Source organism: Eptatretus burgeri, chromosome 7 (assembly GCF_056783735.1).
Source record: "Eptatretus burgeri isolate ZD-2024b chromosome 7, Ebu_testis_v1, whole genome shotgun sequence".
Classification (NCBI taxonomy): Eukaryota; Metazoa; Chordata; class Myxini; order Myxiniformes; family Myxinidae; genus Eptatretus; species Eptatretus burgeri.
The window spans coordinates 788,163-806,362 of NC_140967.1; the positions used below are offsets into that span (position 1 = coordinate 788,163).

The following is an 18,200-nucleotide window of genomic DNA, read 5'->3' on the forward strand; positions in this document are numbered from 1 at the left end:
CCTCAAGCCTAGGACTAGGCCTCAAACACCAAGTAAGAACGTCGACATAAATACTCACAAAATAGCACGATTTTTGAAACAAAACCGAACTAGGAACACACAGTAACATGTAGGTGAGAAAATTAAACAGTTAAAACGGGACAAATAACAACCGGAACTTAACTTTGAGAATGTCAGCAGGGAGCCCCGAAGGAGACCTCTTGCCGCTCAAAACCGGAACCGGAAGTGAACCGGAACCGTTTCAGGGGCTTGTGTTTTTTTTATGCGCACGGTGACGTCATGGCTGCATGTGGGGTTGGAATCCGGCAGGAGGGGTATCCCTGCCGGATGGTACCGTCCAAGGAGGGACGAGGTACACGTGCAGCTGCATGACGTCACGGGCAGGTGCAAAGTGCGCGAGCTGTGAGTTGCCGCGCTGGTGCTGCGCATGTGGAAAAAAAAAAGCAAGCCTCGCTTTCGGGTGAACAGGATTCCCCAGGCAAGGGGTGGATGATCGCCTTGGCCTGGCACAGGATGGACACTAGTTAGGGGGAAGGGTTAGCTTCGTTAGACCGGCTTCATGGGGCAGGGGTAAGTCCTCATGGGGCCTGTGGAATGGATTAGTTAGAGGGTGTTAGTTGAGATTTCAGTGGGAAAGTGATTTTTGGGACGTTTGAGGACAGTGACAGACTAGTGAATGTGTAGAGGGGACGTAGTTTAGCTACGTAGTGTTAAAAGGAACGTGCTGTAGTTTAAGGGACGGCGTGGGAGCACGAGTTAGTCAGGGGAGGTAGTTGGAAGGGTGGCAGAATTCAGCAGTGTGCGTGTTGAAGAGTTGGTGAGTGGTGTGGAGACATGATGAGTGAGTGAGGCCAGCGGGTCTGTGTGTATGGAGCGAATGTGGAATGCATGGTGCGATGAGTGATTGGGGGGAGGAGTGACTCCCGCCCAAGGGACCCCCGGGGTCAGTGTAGAGTGAGTTAGGGGGTTAGTCAAATTTACAAAATGGAGGTCGTTTTGCTGTTGGTGGGAGTGTAGGCTCGAAACCCGTTTGGAGGGGTGCAGGAGCCCTGTTGACGGGCTGGGAGCGTGGCTGCGAAAGGTGAGTATCGCTGAGTGGGTACCCCGGGCACCAGGCTAGTCGGCCGTGGTAGGCCAAGGGCCCATGGGGGGCCGCGATAGCGTAGTGGGCACGGGTGCGCCTGCTTGGTGCGGGGGCCCGGGGCGCCATTAGCCACGTGGGCAGTGTTGTGGGCACGGGTGACCCTCGGAAAGGGGCCCGGGAAGCCAGCCTGCCACGTGTGCGTTTCAGGGGAGGTGCCATGGGGGGCACTCGCCGGTGTTTAGGGAGCTGGTAGGCTTGGAGGCAGTGTAGTGCCCGGGGGTGCCATCGTAGGGGAATCGGCAGAGGGTCGTGCCTGCCAAGGGGAGCCACGCGTCCCAGCCATGAGACCGTGTGAGGGCACGGGAAGAAAATTGGGGGGCGAGGCCCGAAATTGTAAGGACACCAACACAGGAGACGGGAATCTGGGTTGTTAGAACCAATAGTTTAAGCGAGAGGCGCCTGTTGAAAGCCCCGGGGTAGTTTAACAGTTAAATGGTTAGGGTAGAATAGGAAGTGTACCCCTCCGCACCATCCATCCCCTCGCTCTCGTTGTGGGCCGCTGGACCCACTTTGTGTTATAGATCGCTGAAGTCTGGGGAGGCCATTCTGAGGCTTCGTTGGGCCTCGACACAGGACGCTAGCTCTCCCTTATTCCCCTCCGGGAAGGCGACTAGTTCCCGGCGTTAGTCCGAGAGGGTCACGACGGAATTGTCCGTCCGCTGGGCGACGTGCCGCGATTCGAGTTACGTGGCCGCTCGCACGCCGGCGGGTGCGAATTCGCAACAATATATATATATATATATATATATATATATATATATATATATATATATATATATATATATATATATATATATATATATATATATATATACATACATCATCCCGTTGGACTTGTCAAGCACTTTGAGCTATGGTGTTGCTTTTGTGGTGTTTCAAGACAGTGACTTTTCTACTTCCATTGAACGAATCAAATATATCAAAATGTCTCATAAGTTTGTCCTTTCCTGCAGATCTATCATCATTTAATAAATCTATTCTATCTTAGAGTGTCATGAAGTGCTGCGATTGAAACCCCTTGACTTGCAAGATTAGGTCTTTTTTGTTTTTCCGGTCATATTATCAAACCTCGCAGACAACGCAAACCTTTGATCACTTTTCTCTTCCTCTGCCAGGTGGTAATAACTGAATCAACTCGTAATTGTTGGTGATTTGGACAACTTTATTGCCTTGTCATTCCAAGTGTTCTGGAGTTATCCTGGAGGAACAGTTTTGTTTTTTATTTTAAATATTGTTTCTGGATCTCACTATCTGCCATGATCTTTCCTGGGAAAGCCACATTTCCAACCTGGCCTCCAAAGCCAGTCGCCGACTCAGAATCCTTCATCATGCAAAGTCCTTCCTTGGCCCACCTGAACTCCTGACCACATCCAAAGCTTTCGTCCACAGCCTGATGGAGTACTGCTCTCCCTTCTCGGCTGGTGCTTCTGCCTCTCACCTTTCTTGGCTTCACGCTGTGGAAACCAAGACATTTCCGATCATTGGTATCTCCCGCGGTGATGCTGAGTCTTTGGGCCTCTCACTCTCTCACCACAGTCAGGTCGGTGGTCTTTTTGTCTTCTACCGTCTCCTCTCTGGTCTTGCCCCCCCCCTGCTGTGTCTGCGATATGTCCCCCATATTTCTGCAGGGAGCCCAGGGTCCACCAGCAACCCCCTTCTGGTAAAACTACCAAAATCATGAATCGCTGCTCACCTTCACTCTTTCATTCCTCTTTTTCCCTGCCTTTGGAATAAACTCCCTCACTCTGTTCAATCCCATTCTTCCCTTCAGGCCTTCAAAACAGCTGTTCACCTCCACCTCTTATCGTCCCCCATCTAAAACCACGATCTGTTCTACCCCCATTTATCCACCCCAAACCCACCTCCTTCAAATTCCCTGCCTTCCTTCTCGAAAGTTCCCTGTCGTGCAAGGTCCTGAAAGTCCCCGTGGTGTCCATCTTGTTCACTCTGTGTACCCCACCTTTCTGTGGTGGGTGTACTCTGTCCATCCCTCTGCCTTGCACAGATCTCCTCATGTCTGTTCCCCACTTTTGTCCTTCCCTCTCCTGCCCCTCTTGTCAACTGCCCCCTTGTGTGTTGTGCTCTCATATCAGCCTCAACAATGTATACAAAAAAGTATAGTTACGGAACCGGGGTTCAGGATTCACCAAGAGGGGGACTTCTTGGACTCCTCCCGACCTCCGGCCCTGCAGGCTGCTGCACCGCGGATGAGTCCGTAGCCCGTCAGGCTGTCAAGCAAACATGGACGCCGATTGATAACGCCAAACTGCCTGTCCTTATCAGCACTCTTACTGTTCCTTCGATCTTTCCTCTTCCCCTCCCACCATCCCCTTCTTCCTCTCCCCCGCCCCCTTCCTGTCCTCTTCCTCATCCTCTTCCTCTTCTTCCCTGCCGGATTCAGTTGTCACTCAGCACATAAGACCATGCACTTTGTGTAGTTGGTTCAATAAAATGGAATATTTATTGAAAGCAGTTATGTTCCCATTGATTCTCCCACCCTCATCCCCCCTCCAACTTCTGTTGTTGTGTAGAGATTCTGTTTGTGAGATCTTGTTCGAGCAGGATAATGAAGAGAAGTCTGTGGCTGCCCTGGTGCTCGACTGTCTGATAAAGGTAAAATTGGTCACTGTTGGATACGTCTTGCTGTGCCCGTTACAAACGCACGTTTGTACCGTCACCGCATTTTGATGCAATGTTTAACAATTTTTCAAAATATTTTGCTAACAATTACAACAATTGAATTTCTGTTCAACATTGATTTGATTTGCATTAGTTTTGAAAGTTTTGTTTATTTTCCCATCTTTCTCCTCCAACCACCACTGTGCCCTCACCGTACGTCATGGCATTTTACCTCCACACACTCTGACTTGTGAATCGAACATCGTGACATTTGCAAAAAAACTGGTTGTAGTGTGGAAGCTGTTCAGCATGTGAGGTTCTGATTTTTCTCTCGCCGAGTAGTCTTCACTCGAGTTTTAATAAGCATTGTACTCTATGGGGAGGCATCACGTCACAGTAATAGGGCATCATGTGGCTGATACTAACTTATGCTGACTTGCACTATGCTGTAACACCTACAACACAGTGCAAGTTAATATAGATTAGTGTTTGTTTTTTGACCCCTTTATATCGAATGTTTATATATATATATATATATATATATATATATATATATATATATATATATATATATATATATATATATATATATATATATATATATATATATATATATAATATATATATACATACACACACACACACATCTGACTACAACCAGTCGAACACGCAAAGGCAATGATGAACACGACATTGACTCTCATCTGTTTTTCAGTCACGTGATGCCCCTCCCATTTGGGAAGATGCTTAACCCAGGTACACATTGTTTGTACACATCTGGATGAAGACTACTCGGTAATCAAAACGTTAGACCTGAGCCTTGCTTTGCTGGGCAACTACATTAGTTGTCGGCTTCAATTTTTGTGACAAATTATCACAAAGGTAAATACTTTGGAGGCACAATGTACTGTGGCCCTGATGAGAATTTTATTCCAACTTGATAGCTCTTTTGTTTAGCACTCCGTACTGTTCTTGCCAGTGTCCCATCGACATGCGCCAGACGCTGGCAGAGAACCTGCTGGTGACGGGGGGCACGGTCGCCCTGCCCGGCCTAACCCATCGCCTCATGAACGAGTTGAGATTCCTGTTGCAGCAACCACGTTATCAGGAAGCCCTCACCATCTCCTCATTCCGGATACACACACCTCCTGCAAAGCCAAACTATGTTGCTTGGCTTGGGGGTGCGTTTCCAATGCAGAATGTTTCACATAAAATCCACTTTAGTATCTCATCTTCAGATTACTTGCTCCACTTGTGATGTTCCATAAGTAAATGCTTCATATACAGTGGGGAGAACAAGTATTTGATACACTGCCGATTTTTCAGGTTTTCCCACTTACAAAGCACGTAGAGGTCTGTAATTTTTATCATAGGTACACTTCAACTGTGAAAGACGGAATCTAAAACAAAAATCCTGAAAATCACGTTGTATGATTTTTAAATAATTAATTTGCATTTTATTGAATGAAATAAGTATTTGATCACCAACCAACCAGTAAGAATTCCGGCTCTCACAGACCTGTTAGTTTTGTCTTTAAGAAGCCCTCCCATTCTCCACTCATTACCTGTATTAACTGCACCTGTTTGAACTCGTTATCTGCATAGACAGCTGTCCACACTCAATCAATCAGACTCCAACCTCTCCACAATGGGCAAGACCAGAGAGCTGTCTAAGGACATCAGGGACAAAATTATAGACTTGCACAAGGCTGGGATGAGCTACAGGACAATAGGCAAGCAGCTTGGTGAGAAGGCAACAACTGTTGGCGCAATTACTAGAAAATGGAAGAACTTCAAGATAACAGTCAATCTCCCTCGGTCTGGGGCTCCATGCAAGATCTCACCTCGTGCAGCCTCAATGATCATAAGAAAGGTGAGGGATCAGCCCAGAACTACCCGGCAGGACCTGGTCAATGACCTGTCGAGAGCTGGGACCACAGTATCAAAATAAACCATAAGTAACACACGACGCCGTCATGGATTAAAATCCTGCAGCGCACGCAAGGTCCCTCTGCTCAAGCCAGCGCAAGTCCAGGCCCGTCTGAAGTTTGCCAATGACCATCTGGATGATCCAGAGGAGGAATGGGAGAAGGTCATGTGGTCTGATGAGACCAAAATAGAGCTTTTAGGTTTAAACTCCACTCGCCGTGTTTGGAGGAAGAAGAAGGATGAGTACAACCCGAAGAACACCATCCCAACCGTGAAGCATGGAGGTGGAAACATCATTCTTTGGGGATGCTTTTCTGCAAAGGGGACAGGACGACTACACCGTATTGAGGGGAGGATGGATGGGGCCATGTATAGCGAGATCTTGGCCAACAACCTCCTTCCCTCAACAAGAGCATTGAAGATGGGGCATGGCTGGGTCTTCCAGCATGACAACGACCTGAAACACACAGCCAGGGCAACTAAGGAGTGGCTCCGTAAGAAGCATCTCAAGGTCCTGGAGTGGCCGAGCCAGTCTCCAGACCTGAACCCAATGGAAAATCTTTGGAGGGAGCTGAAAGTCTGTGTTGCCCAGCGACAGCCCCGAAACCTGAAGGATCTGGAGAAGATCTGTATGGAGGAGTGGGCCAAAATCCCTGCTGCAGTCTGTGCAAACCTGGTTAAGAACTTCAGGAAACGTCTGATCTCTGTAATTGCAAACAAAGGTTTCTGTACCAGATATTAAGTTCTGTTTTTCTGATGTATCAAATACTTATTTCATGCAATAAAATGCAAATTAATTATTTGAAAATCAAATAATGTGATTTTCAGGATTTTTGTTTTTGATTCCGTCTTTCACAGTTGAAGTGTAGCTATGATAAAAATTACAGACCTCGACGTGCTTTGTAAGTTGGAAAAGCTGCAAAATCGGCAGTGTATCAAATACTTGTTCTCCCCACTCTTGCAGCAAAATGTTGCACTCTGAGGAATCTTGATCAAAACAATGTCCATACTCGGCCACGTGACGGCGTCAAATTGCAGATACTTCACTTCTATAGAAAAATTAACTTTTGTTACATGTGCTTTTGTTTAGCAACACGAGTTATAACCCTGTATGTACCAGTCTCATTTAATAGAATACTGTATCCATAAAAATCTTGTGTTTCCATCCTGTTCTACATTTCTACAGAAGGCCTTTGTGAACCCTTTGGTGTGAATTCCTTGGTTGAGCATGTGTGGCTTTGTGTGCATTTCAGGGGCAATCTTTGGAGCCCTGCAAGAGGTTCTGGGCAGCAGATCTGTTTCTAGGGACCTCTACATGCAGACAAGTCGTGTTCCTGACTGGTGTAGTCTTTGCAACCCTCCAGCTGAACTCAGCATGGAAGCAAAGACTCCTGTCCCCCTTCTCAAACGTGCTTACTCCACAGACAAGTGATCCACCAATCCTCCATCTCCACCACTCCACCTCCAAGACTCTCAGCGTTCGCTTTCTCTCTGTACGATCTTTAACCTGGTTTGGTGGTTCAATTAAACATGACACTAGATCGATGGTCCAGGATGGTTACTGTGTGTATCTTTCCCAAGGTTTCCAATTTGATCTTCCCTTATAGTTTGTGCATTTTAATTTGAAATGTCCAACTTCCCCAGATTCTGTATAATTGTATATTTTGCGAGTGGTTCTTGCGCATCTGATGCTGGACATCGTCTGACAATGTGCTGCGTCGGCTTTGTTTAAACGTGTTTGTCATTATTTTATAACATACCATTCGGTTATGTCCATTTATTTATGTTTGGTTTATTTCTGTCCCGATATAGTTTCTGCTTGGCTTTGACGTTGAGGTTTACATGTTGGCGGATTCCCTTTCGGCCTTGCCATGGTGGGAGATTTGTGATTCCCTTTTGGCCTTGCGAAAGTTAGAAGCTTGCATAAATAAAATACATTTAGACAAACTGGGATTTGATGTTGGGGCGGGCAGGCCGTTGAACGAAAGCAATTCCTCTCGAAAAAGAAATTCTACTCAAGTCGTGGCTCTTGGAAGGTTTGCTATTATAAATAAAAAAAATCCTTTTTCATGGATTCTTTGACTTTTGCATGTTCCAATCCATTTGTAAATACTTTTCACAACCATCACTTTATGAACTGGAAGGGCACTCGGTAGAGCGCATACCTCCGCCACGTAATGCCTGATCCACGAGAATATATCGGGCCCAATACATTTTTGAGATATTGTGATGTATATCGTTTTTGAGCCCCATCTCTCAATGGTGAAGAATCACTTTAAAAATTCTAGTAGTTGGATTCTGATTCGGATCTTCACCAAAATCTAACCAGTTCATCCTTATCACACACCCAACCTGTCCAAATTTCATCCGGATCCATCCATGAGATATCCTGCACACAAACAAACAACAAGAAGAAGATGTCGTGCAGAGCACGGAACTTACAAAATCCATAAAACAAATTTGATCTCAAAAATAATTGGTGGTTGAATTCAATGACCAAATATGCAAATCCTCTTCAAATTTCAAGTGAATCGGATGAAAATTGAGGATTTTAGAAATACCACCTCAGTTGTTGACCTTTGGCCTCAGTTAACCTTTTGACCTCAAAAACAATCGGCTTCTTCCTTATGACAAACTCTAACATGTGGTGAAGTTTTGTGAAGATCGGTTTAAAATTGTGACCTGTCGGTGACAGACAGACAGAATAACAAAATCAACTAACCTATGTACTTGAAAAATCTTCAATTTTTCAAGTAAAAAACAGAGATAGGTGAAAACATAACCTCCTTCACCTTCGGTGGTGGAGGGAACAACAACTCCATCATATTCAGAGACCTTACCTGTTTTACAAGGGAAAGGAACTGAAACGGAGTAGCCCATTTGGTCCATTATGCCTGTGTTGCATCAACACAATATTAATCCATGCAATCAGTTTATTAACTTAATTTCATGGGGTGGGAAGGAGGGGAGTAATGGGTCAAGCAACAAACATCACTCGGATGGTGTGTGTGTGACGTATGTACACTGGGCTGCAAAATTATTCATCCACTCCAAGGTTTTCTCATTTTGATGTCACCTGAGCTTATTTCATGATCCTTTTGAATCAAACTATATATATATATATATATATATATATATATATATATATATATATATATATATATATATATATATATATATATATATATATATATATATATATATATATATATATATATATATATATATATATATATATATATATATATATATATATATATATATATATATATATATATATATATATATATATATATATATATATATATTGTGACGTCCACGGGACTTGAACAGTCCCGCCAACGTAGAATGAGCCGAAACGATGGAGGCGGTTTATTTATTTATAACCCAAACATGGCGGTTCAAATCGCTCTACCGCAAACGGGACGAGGAAGATGGCACGAGTCACTTTTCACTGAGTTGATGATGTTTATTTGTTTTTACTATTAACCAGAAATAACAAGACTCGGCAAGAAAAGGGATCCGGGGCGATTTGACGGGATGGTGTGGGATCGGGCGTGGGGAAAAACACAAACAAATCCAATGAATATACAGATCTCAAACCCTCTAAGGCGCCAAGCGCACACACACACACACACACACACACACACACACACACACACACACACACACACACACACACACACACACACACACACACACAAAACGTAGCTATTTCTGGTGGTCAGGCTGGACCGTGGTGTGGACGCAACTGTCCCTGGATCGGCGTCGGACGAGCTGGCCTTGCTTTCGTCAGGGGGGCAGGAGAAACCGTGGTGCTGTCGACCTCCTGGTCTTGGCCCAAGTCCGCTCACAGCCGCCAGGGAACCAGTTCTGGCGCCAAGTTGCGAGCAGGAGAGGGAGGCAGGTCCGCCCGCCGTTCGACCCCATACTCCGAGTCAGCAGAACCCCAGAGCCACCCAAGGTAAGGCACGAGGCTCAGCAAGGCTCCAAGACACGATGAAGAACACGATCGAATCAGCACAACAACAAGGACGCTCTCCGCGCAACAGCCTCCACACCAAAAAAACACGATCTTTTGGTTGTGATCTTCTTCCTTTTCCTTTTCGACCCCGAACAGAACCTTTTTATCCTCCTGTCCTCGTCACTTCCAATCGAGCCGTTGATTGGCCCACTGCCGTCGCCTTCTGCCAATCGTGATCACGGGGCGGAGCCATCCACTGCACTGTCCTGTGACGTCACGGCCAGTCTCCAGAGAATACCAAAAGGGGTTTACGCAGACACACTTACCCTATCCCGTGTCCCTATCTAATTACGTGACAATTATCATTCCCCCCCCCTTGAAGAAATGAACATTTGCTAGACAACTTATCACCACTGAATTGCTACTTATTACATCGAGATCCTGGTAAACTCGAACAGCATGGCATACCTAATTAAACATCCGAATTACCCTTTGAATGCATACCCCCCCTCAAACGTAACAATATATATATATATATAGATATATATATATATATATATATATATATATATATATATATATATATATATATATATATATATATATATATATATATATATATATATATATATATATATATATATATATATATGAGCCTGGTGTTGGCGCAGTGGTTAGGGCAGCGGCTTGGGATCCAAAAGGTCCTGAGTTCAAGCCTCGTTGGACCACTGAATTAATACACCAGGAGGTTGACTCAGCCTGTCATCCTTCCAAGGTCGGCGAAGTGAGTACCAGTGCACTGGGCCCGGTGTATGCCCCGGTTAGAATAGGTGTACCATGTCCCTGTGTCGTAAGAGGTGACCAGGGTTGCGTCAGGAAGGGCATCCAGCGTAAAACCTGTGCCAAATCAGGATGCAGATCATAACGGATGATCTGCTGTGACGACCCCTAACGGGAGCAGCCGAAAGAAGAAGATGAAGATATATATATATATATTGTTATGAATTCTGGCCCACCTGGCATGCGATCGGCCACGTACCTCGAATGGCAGCCGCGTCGCCCACCGGACGGCCAATTCAGTCGTGACCCTCCTTGGAACTACCGCCAGGAGCCAGTCACGGGTGGGGGTTTAACCTCACCACAACCCAGTCCGCATTCTACCCGCGCCAAATAGGGTGAATCGCCGAATGTCGATATACCTAAATACCCGCGCGGGTAACCTACCGAGGGGTTGCACCACGCCGCAGGTCGGCTTAAGACACGAACCGCTGAAGCGGTTCGTTCCGTGCTTCAGGGATAACCGAGCGGTGTTATCGCCGACCTCGACGGTTTAGATTCTTCTTTACTCAGGTGTTCAAAACCCACTACTCATTCCACGATGCAATATGGCACTTACAATGCGGTGAAAGAAGGACACAACGAACGGGATACGTTGCACACAAGGACATTTATTATAGCAAGCACATATATACAGGCGACAAGCAAACAGAAAGCAATACCACCGACTATAACTATTAGTAATTTACAGGCACTTACACAGGTCAACTTATTGGGACACGGCGCCACAGCAGTCATACAAAAGCAAAGAAAACCCCTCTCATAGGCAAGGGGGTAGACGGGGTTCTTAAACCTTTATGCCGTGGGCCATGGGTGACCGAATAGGCCCGCGAGACCGTGCTGGTTACCTGCCCCCTCGAGGGGCGACGGTCGGCGAGCCCTCTCCGGCACTCTCTTCTCGTGCACGCTTCGACCCGGGACCACTGCTCACAACCCTCACGGCTGGGCGCCCAGAGGGAGAGACGAGCCTTCGACGATCCAGAGCCCACTTCGACGATCCAGAGCCCGACTAGTCCAAACATGACGATCCAGAGCCCGACGAGTCCAAACACGACGATCCAGAGCCCGACGAGTCCAAACACGACGATCCAGAGCCCGAAGAGTCCAAACACGACGTCCAGAGCCCGACGAGTCCAAACACGACGTCCAGAGCCCGACGAGTCCAAACATGACGTCCAGACAGGAGAGAGGAAGAATCCAACACGATGATCCAGGCAGGAGAGAGGAAGAATCCAACACGATGATCCAGGCAGGAGAGAGGAAGAATCCAACACGATGATCCAGGCAGGAGAGAGGAAGAATCCAACACGATGATCCAGGCAGGAGAGAGGAAGAATCCAACACGATGATCCAGGCAGGAGAGAGGAAGAATCCAACACGTTGATCCAGGCAGGAGAGAGGAAGAATCCAACACTATGATCCAGGCAGGAGAGAGGCTGAGCCCGTGCGCGGTCCGCCCGATATAGCGCGGGGCTCCGCCCCTTCGCTCCACCCCCTTTTTTGATCCGCCTCTCCTCTAGCCCTTTCGAGAAGCTCCTCGAAAAGGGGCGTTCCCTCCTCATGGCCACCTCACACCCCGTATCCACCAATCGCCAGCGAGCTCTCGCGGCCTCTCCCGTCAGCTCCGGCGCCGCAAAAAAGGCGGGAAAACTCGCGCACCGTTGTAGGCCCTTCACGGGGCCTTCGTTTGAAGTCTTCGGACGGTCCAAAATAACGATAGAACAGAAAAACGGCTATCTCAAAGAGTCGCAGCCCGATAAATCACACGAATTCCCTTCAAACAACGGTAGAGAACTATCTGCACATAAACTTAGCGTCATAACTGATCTAAGGACTCTTTATGGTGTATTGCGAATTTCCACAGCCATAACAATATATTGTTGTGGTTACCAAATTCGCAAACCATCATTCAGGTCCCTTAGGTGAGGTATCTCGGTAAGTACATGTGTAGTTAGGCCCAAACCCGTTGTCTAGTGGGAATACATGTCATTTATGCGTGCTGCGACTCTTCAGGATAGCCGTTTTTCTTTTACTATCTTTAATTTGGACCAACCGCCATGATTACCACCACAATCACAACATCAACCACCAACCACAACGCCGCTTCACCACAACCGCCACGACCTTCCCGTCACAGCTCGCAACCGTAGCATCGCCACCGTTCTTGCCCCGCTGTGGGTACCGGTGTTGGACTCGTGCAGGGCGCGCGTCGAACAGCGTGTACAAAATCACGGATTTTGTGCTTCAAAAACGGATCAAAAACGACACACGCCCACTTTTTGCCGTCCAATCGGTGAGCGAGGGGCGAATTGGCCCCGCCCCCAGGGCGATCGATATATGCAAATTTATGGATCAAAAAGCCTTCACGCCCACTTTTTCTCGGGCCAAGTGGGAGCGAGGTGAAAGGTCGAAGGGAGGGGGTCAAAGATGAGAGGGCGAAGCTACAGGGCGGATAAAAGGACCGTGTTCGTCAGTAGACGAAGAGAGTCCAGAGGAGGAGAGGAGGAGGAGTCGAGAGGCGGAGAGTCCAGAGAGTCCAGAGGCGGAGAGTCGGGGAGTAGGAGAGTAGGAGAGTCCAGAGGCGGAGAGTAGGAGAGTAGGAGAGTCGGAAACAGAGAGTCAAGACTTCGCGGGCGGTGGAGCTGCTCGTCGTGTGCGTTGGAGTCGGAACGGAGGGGACGGAGCTGTGGAAAGGCGGCGACACCAGACGAGGGGGTGCTCGCGTCGTGCAGGGAGCTGCACCCGAGGGAGGCCGACAGCGCGACCTGGCCGAGGTGGAGACGCTCGTCGCGGGATAATAAAGATCCTCTATACCCCGAGCATCAGCAACCCCCTCCTGTTTCCCCCCGCGCTGAGATAGTGCGACCAAGGGGGCCCCTTTCCCACCCCCTACCAGACACCGTCCGCGAGGCCCGCGGAGTTGAGGCGCCATCGCCGCTCCGCGTCTCATCACCAGACGGGTAGGCGCGACCCGGTCTCGGCCTCAGGCCCGCCTCATCCTTGAGGGTATTTCTTTTCCTTGGTTTTGGGTATGTGTTGTCGGCGCCGTCTGTGAAGTAGAATTGTATAAGTGTTGCCGTGTGCTCGGTAGTCGGTATTAGCTCTGCATTGTGTTTTCGCTTTTATATTTGCTTTTTGTGTAAATTGCATTGTGTCTTTTCTGTGTGCATTTGGTGGAATTGTATATGTGTGCTTCCCGTGTGTCGCGAATAAATGTGCTTTGTGTTGAACTGTTTCCCGCTTCGCTTCGTCATTTCTCCCATTGAATCCTCATCCTGCTTCACGTAAAGGGTTGGTAGTGGGCTGAATACGCCCGATAATTAATCGAACCGTCGAGGTCGACGATAACACCGCTCGGTTATTCTGATAGTACGGAACGGGTCGCTTAAGTGGCCCGTGTCCGAAGTCGACCTGCGGCGAGGTGCGATCGCCCGGTCTACCCTCCGCGTGGGTACTTAGGTAGGTCGAATTTGGCGAGCAACCCTATCCCACGCGGGGGCTGATTGGCTCGATCGCGGTGAGACCGAAAGGTCCACCCGTGACTGGTTCCCGGCGTTAGTCCGAGAGGGTCACGACTGGATTGTCCGTCCGGTGGGCGACGTGCCGCGATTCGAGTTACGTGGCCGTCAGCACGCCGGCGGGCGCGAATCCGCAACACTGGTGTCAGGAGTGGGATACAAATTCATCGCCCTCCTCGCGGCACTGGTATCGGAGAACAGGAAAACGGGCTCTCCTGTCTCCAATTAAATTAACGGGAATCGGTCCAGGGGTGAGAGAAGCGACCCCCGATTCCCTCCAAATTACGAGCGAGCTAAATTAACCCTTCACGAGAAGCAAGATGGCGTCTCAAGGCGAGCGGGAGCCGGGGGTATTAGAAATGGATGTAGAATGTGTAGAATGTGTAGAATCCATGGCCCAGGATGGAATGCCCGTGCAGGAACATGAACTCGTCCAACTGAACCCAGAGCCCGAAATAGGTGCGGCAGCGGCCGCAGTGTATGACACCTCCCCTCCCCCCCTCCACCAAAACCCTTCCCCGATCCCTGCCGAAACGGCTCACCCAAGCACACCCGACATGGCCCAGCTATTCGCCATGCTGGCGGCTATGACAGCGAGGATGGATGCGGATGCACAAAAGATGGATGCGTATACACAAAAATTGGATGCGAATACACAACAAATGAACGGAATGGAAACAAACATGAAGGAAGAAATGAAAGAGCTACGGGGTGAGACGCAGAACATGGGCCGATGCCTGCAGGCGGGCATGAAGGCCGTGACCAGGGAGATAGAAATGGCGACTCCACGTGTAGGAGCAAACGAGCTGGAAGGGGGTGCAACGGCTGACAGGCCCGCGGTGGAGGCGGGTAAAAAAATAATTCGGGGGGCATGTTGGGCGAGGGTCGTGACAGAGGAATCAACGGTGACCAAAAGGGAAAAATTAAATGGGGAGACCAAAACGTGTGAGACGAGACACGAGGTGACGACAACGGAAATAATAGTTGAGACACGGGAGATAGAGGGTGAATTGGACGGGGTAAGTGACGCACACACACACACGGAGGTAGTGGAGGATCATGGGGGTGAGCTGGTGGACTGGGTGGGGACCCAGTGCGAGCACCTGGATGGCCTCCTCCAGGAACAAGGGGAGGGAGTATGCCCCCTTGAGGCGAGTCACGACCAGGTGAGTTCGGTCGTGCTTTGCGAGGTTGAGGGGAGGAGTGCTGTGGACAGGTGCACGGAGAGTTTGGGGGGTGTAGAGGCCCCGGAGACCCTTGTGGGGACACGAATCCCCAGGGTGGTTGTCCCGTGTGTGAGTGGTGTGGTGGCGATGGTGCCGGAGTGCGTGCTTCCCAGCACGCCGTGTGTGGATGAGGCACCGCGGGTTAGTGCCCCCGCGTGTGTGGATGAAACGGCCAGTGTGAGTGAGGCACCGCAGGTTAGTGCCCCCGCGTGTGTGGGTGAGGCACCGTGTGTGGAAGAGACCGCGTGTGTGTGTCGCCGTGTGTATGAGTGAGGCACCGCGCGTGAGTTCCCCCGCGTGTGTGAGTGAGGCACGGAGTGTGGATGAGGCACCGCGGGTGAGTGCCCCCGCGTGTGTAAGTAGTATGGTTTGTCTGAGTGGTGAGGCACCGTGCGTGAGTGAACGGCCGTGTGCAAGGTCGCTGTGTGCAAGGGAGACCGTGTGTGTGAGAGAGCGGTATGTGAGGGAGATGTCGGTTGGCATGCGGGAGCACGCAGCCGCGTCTCCCGGTGTGAATGTGATGGAGTGGACTGTGTGCGTCGTAACACGCATGTGTGCGTGTGTTGAATGGAGACGGAGACGGCGACATGGGAGGAACGAAAGCCGAGTAGCGGCTGTAGTTGTTTCGGGGACCGTGCCGGGTTCACCCAGCCGCGAGCACGAGGTTCGTGCTGTGCAACGCACGAGACCACCACGTGCTCGCTTGCGAGAGTGAAGTCCCGGTCCGGAAACGCCAGCGGTGGATTTGCCGATCCCGCGGACGGACAAAGTTTAGGCAGGTAAATGGATTTGGACCGGACGGGTTCTCCACGCGATCGTGTGTGTTAAGCTCCAACGGGCAAAAGCACATGTGTTCGCGTGGGGAACCCCTCGAGACGTGGGGCTTGTTTTTTTTTTTATGCGCACGGTGACGTCATGGCTGCACGTGGGGTTGGAATCCGGCAGGAGGGGTATCTCTGCCGGATGGTACCGTCCAAGGAGGGACGAGGAACACGTGCAGCTGCATGACGTCACGGGCAGGTGCAAAGTGCGCGAGCTCTGAGTTGCCGCGCAGGTGCTGAGCATGGAAAAAAAAAAAAGAAAAAAAAAGCAAGCCTCACTTTCGGGTGCAGAGGATTCCTGGGCAAGGGGTGGAAGACCCCCTTGACCCTGGGCACAGGATGAAAACTAGTTAGGGGGAAGGGTTAGCTTAGTTAGACCGACTTCATGGGGCAGGGGTAAGTCCTCATGGAGTCCGTGGAATGGATTAGTTAGAGGGATTGTAGCCAGATTTAGGTTGGGAAATAAATTGATTTTTGGGACATTTGAGGACAGTGACAGACTTTAGATGTGTAGTGGGGACGTAGCTTAGCTACGTAGGTTAAATGGAACGTGCTACTAGTTTAAGGGACGACGTGGGAGCACGAGTTAGTTAGGGGATGCAGTTAGAAGGATCGCAGAGTTCAGTGGTGTGTGTGTTGAAGAGTTGGTGAGTGAAGTGGAAGCATGTGCTTGGTGAGTGAGTGAGGCCAGCGGGTCTGTGTGAGTGGAGTGAATGGGGAATGCATGGTGCGATGAGTGATTGGGGGGAGGAGTGACTCCCGCCCAAGGGACCCCGGGGTCAATGTAGAGTGAGTTAGCTGGGTTAGTCAAATTGAAAAATGGAGGTCGTTTTGTTGTTGGTGGGAAAGTAGGCTCGAGACCCATTTGGAGGGGTGCAGGAGCCCTGTTGACGGGCTTGGGAGCGTGGCTGCGAAAGGTGAGTATCGCTGAGTGGGTACCCCGGGCACCAGGCTAGTCGGCCGTGGTAGGCCAAGGGCCCATGGGGGGCCGGGATAGCGTAGTGGGCACGGGTGCGCCTGCTTGGTGCGGGGGCCCGGGGCGCCATTAGCCGCGTGGGCAGTGTTGTGGGCACGGGTGACCCTCGGAAAGGGGCCCGGGAGGCCGGCCTGCCACGTGTGCGTTTCAGGGGAGGTGCCATGGGGGGCACTCCCCGGTGTTAGGGAGCTGGTAGGCTCGGAGGCAGTGTAGTGCCCGGGGGTGCCACAGCGGGAGATTCGGCAGAGGGTCGTGCCTGCCAAAGGGAGCCACGTGTCCCAGCCAGGAGACCGTGTGAGGGCACGGAGAGAAAATTGGGGGGCGAGGCCCGAAATTGTAAGGACACCAACACAGGCGACGGGAATCTGGGTTTATAGAACCAATAGTTTAAGCAAGAGGCGCTTGTTGAAAGCCCCGGGGTAGTTTAACAGTTAAATGGTTAGGGTAGATTAGGAGATGTACCCCTCCGCACCATCCATCCCCTCGCTCTCGTTGTGGGCCGCTGGACCCACTTTGGGTTAGATCGCCGAACTCTGGGGAGGCCATTCTGAGGCTTCGTTGGGCCTCGACACAGGACGTTAGCTCTCCCTTGTTCCCCTCCGGGAAGGGAACGTAGGGGTTGGGAGTAGGCTAGGTGACAGGATAGGTTAGCCGAACAAGGACGATAAAGGGGGTTAGGGGACGATTTATAGAGGGGAAGTAAACATAAAAGTAAAAAAAAAAAAAAATAAATAAGTTGGGGCTAAATTGGGGTTTGACAAATTAAGGGAGTGGGTATGTACAGTGACAGGCAAAGGCGATAGGTGGGAGGGAGACAGGTAGGTAGGTCCGAGCCCGCCTTCCAAGTGGCCAGCACCACCGCACTCCCTCCACCAACCTCCACTGAACGGCAAAGGCTGGCCAGCTTCATCTGCTGGCTGTGTTACTGCAAGGCCTGTGCCGGCCCACTTCATCATCGGCTGGCTGTTTTTCTTCAAGGCCTGTGCCGGCCAGTTCATCTGCCGGCTGTGTTTGCCTGCAGCGGCCTTCTTCTGTGGGCTGTGTTTGCCTGCTGCCTTTGCCATGCCATGCCCACTGCCCAGGTTCACCAGCCCCGTTCAATTTTTGCTTTGCCCCCCCCCCCTTGTTCATTGCCATGTGCGCCAGGATCCGCAAGGCAACAGTTT

The 18,200-nt window shown here is 49.9% G+C and overlaps 1 protein-coding gene across 2 annotated transcripts in view; it reads left to right on the top strand.

Annotated features, from left to right (window-relative positions):
• ACTR10 (actin related protein 10) overlaps positions 1-7,766 on the top strand; it is a 68,894-nt gene extending 61,128 nt beyond the window's left edge. For both annotated transcript variants that reach the window (XM_085887192.1, XM_085887194.1), the window contains exons 11-13: positions 3,676-3,757; positions 4,743-4,944; positions 6,946-7,766. In XM_085887192.1, coding sequence (XP_085743318.1) covers positions 3,676-3,757; positions 4,743-4,944; positions 6,946-7,124 — 463 coding nt within the window. In that variant the 3' untranslated portion in view covers positions 7,125-7,766. The remainder of the gene's footprint in view (positions 1-3,675; positions 3,758-4,742; positions 4,945-6,945) is intronic.
• Positions 7,767-18,200: the final 10,434 nt, after the last annotated feature.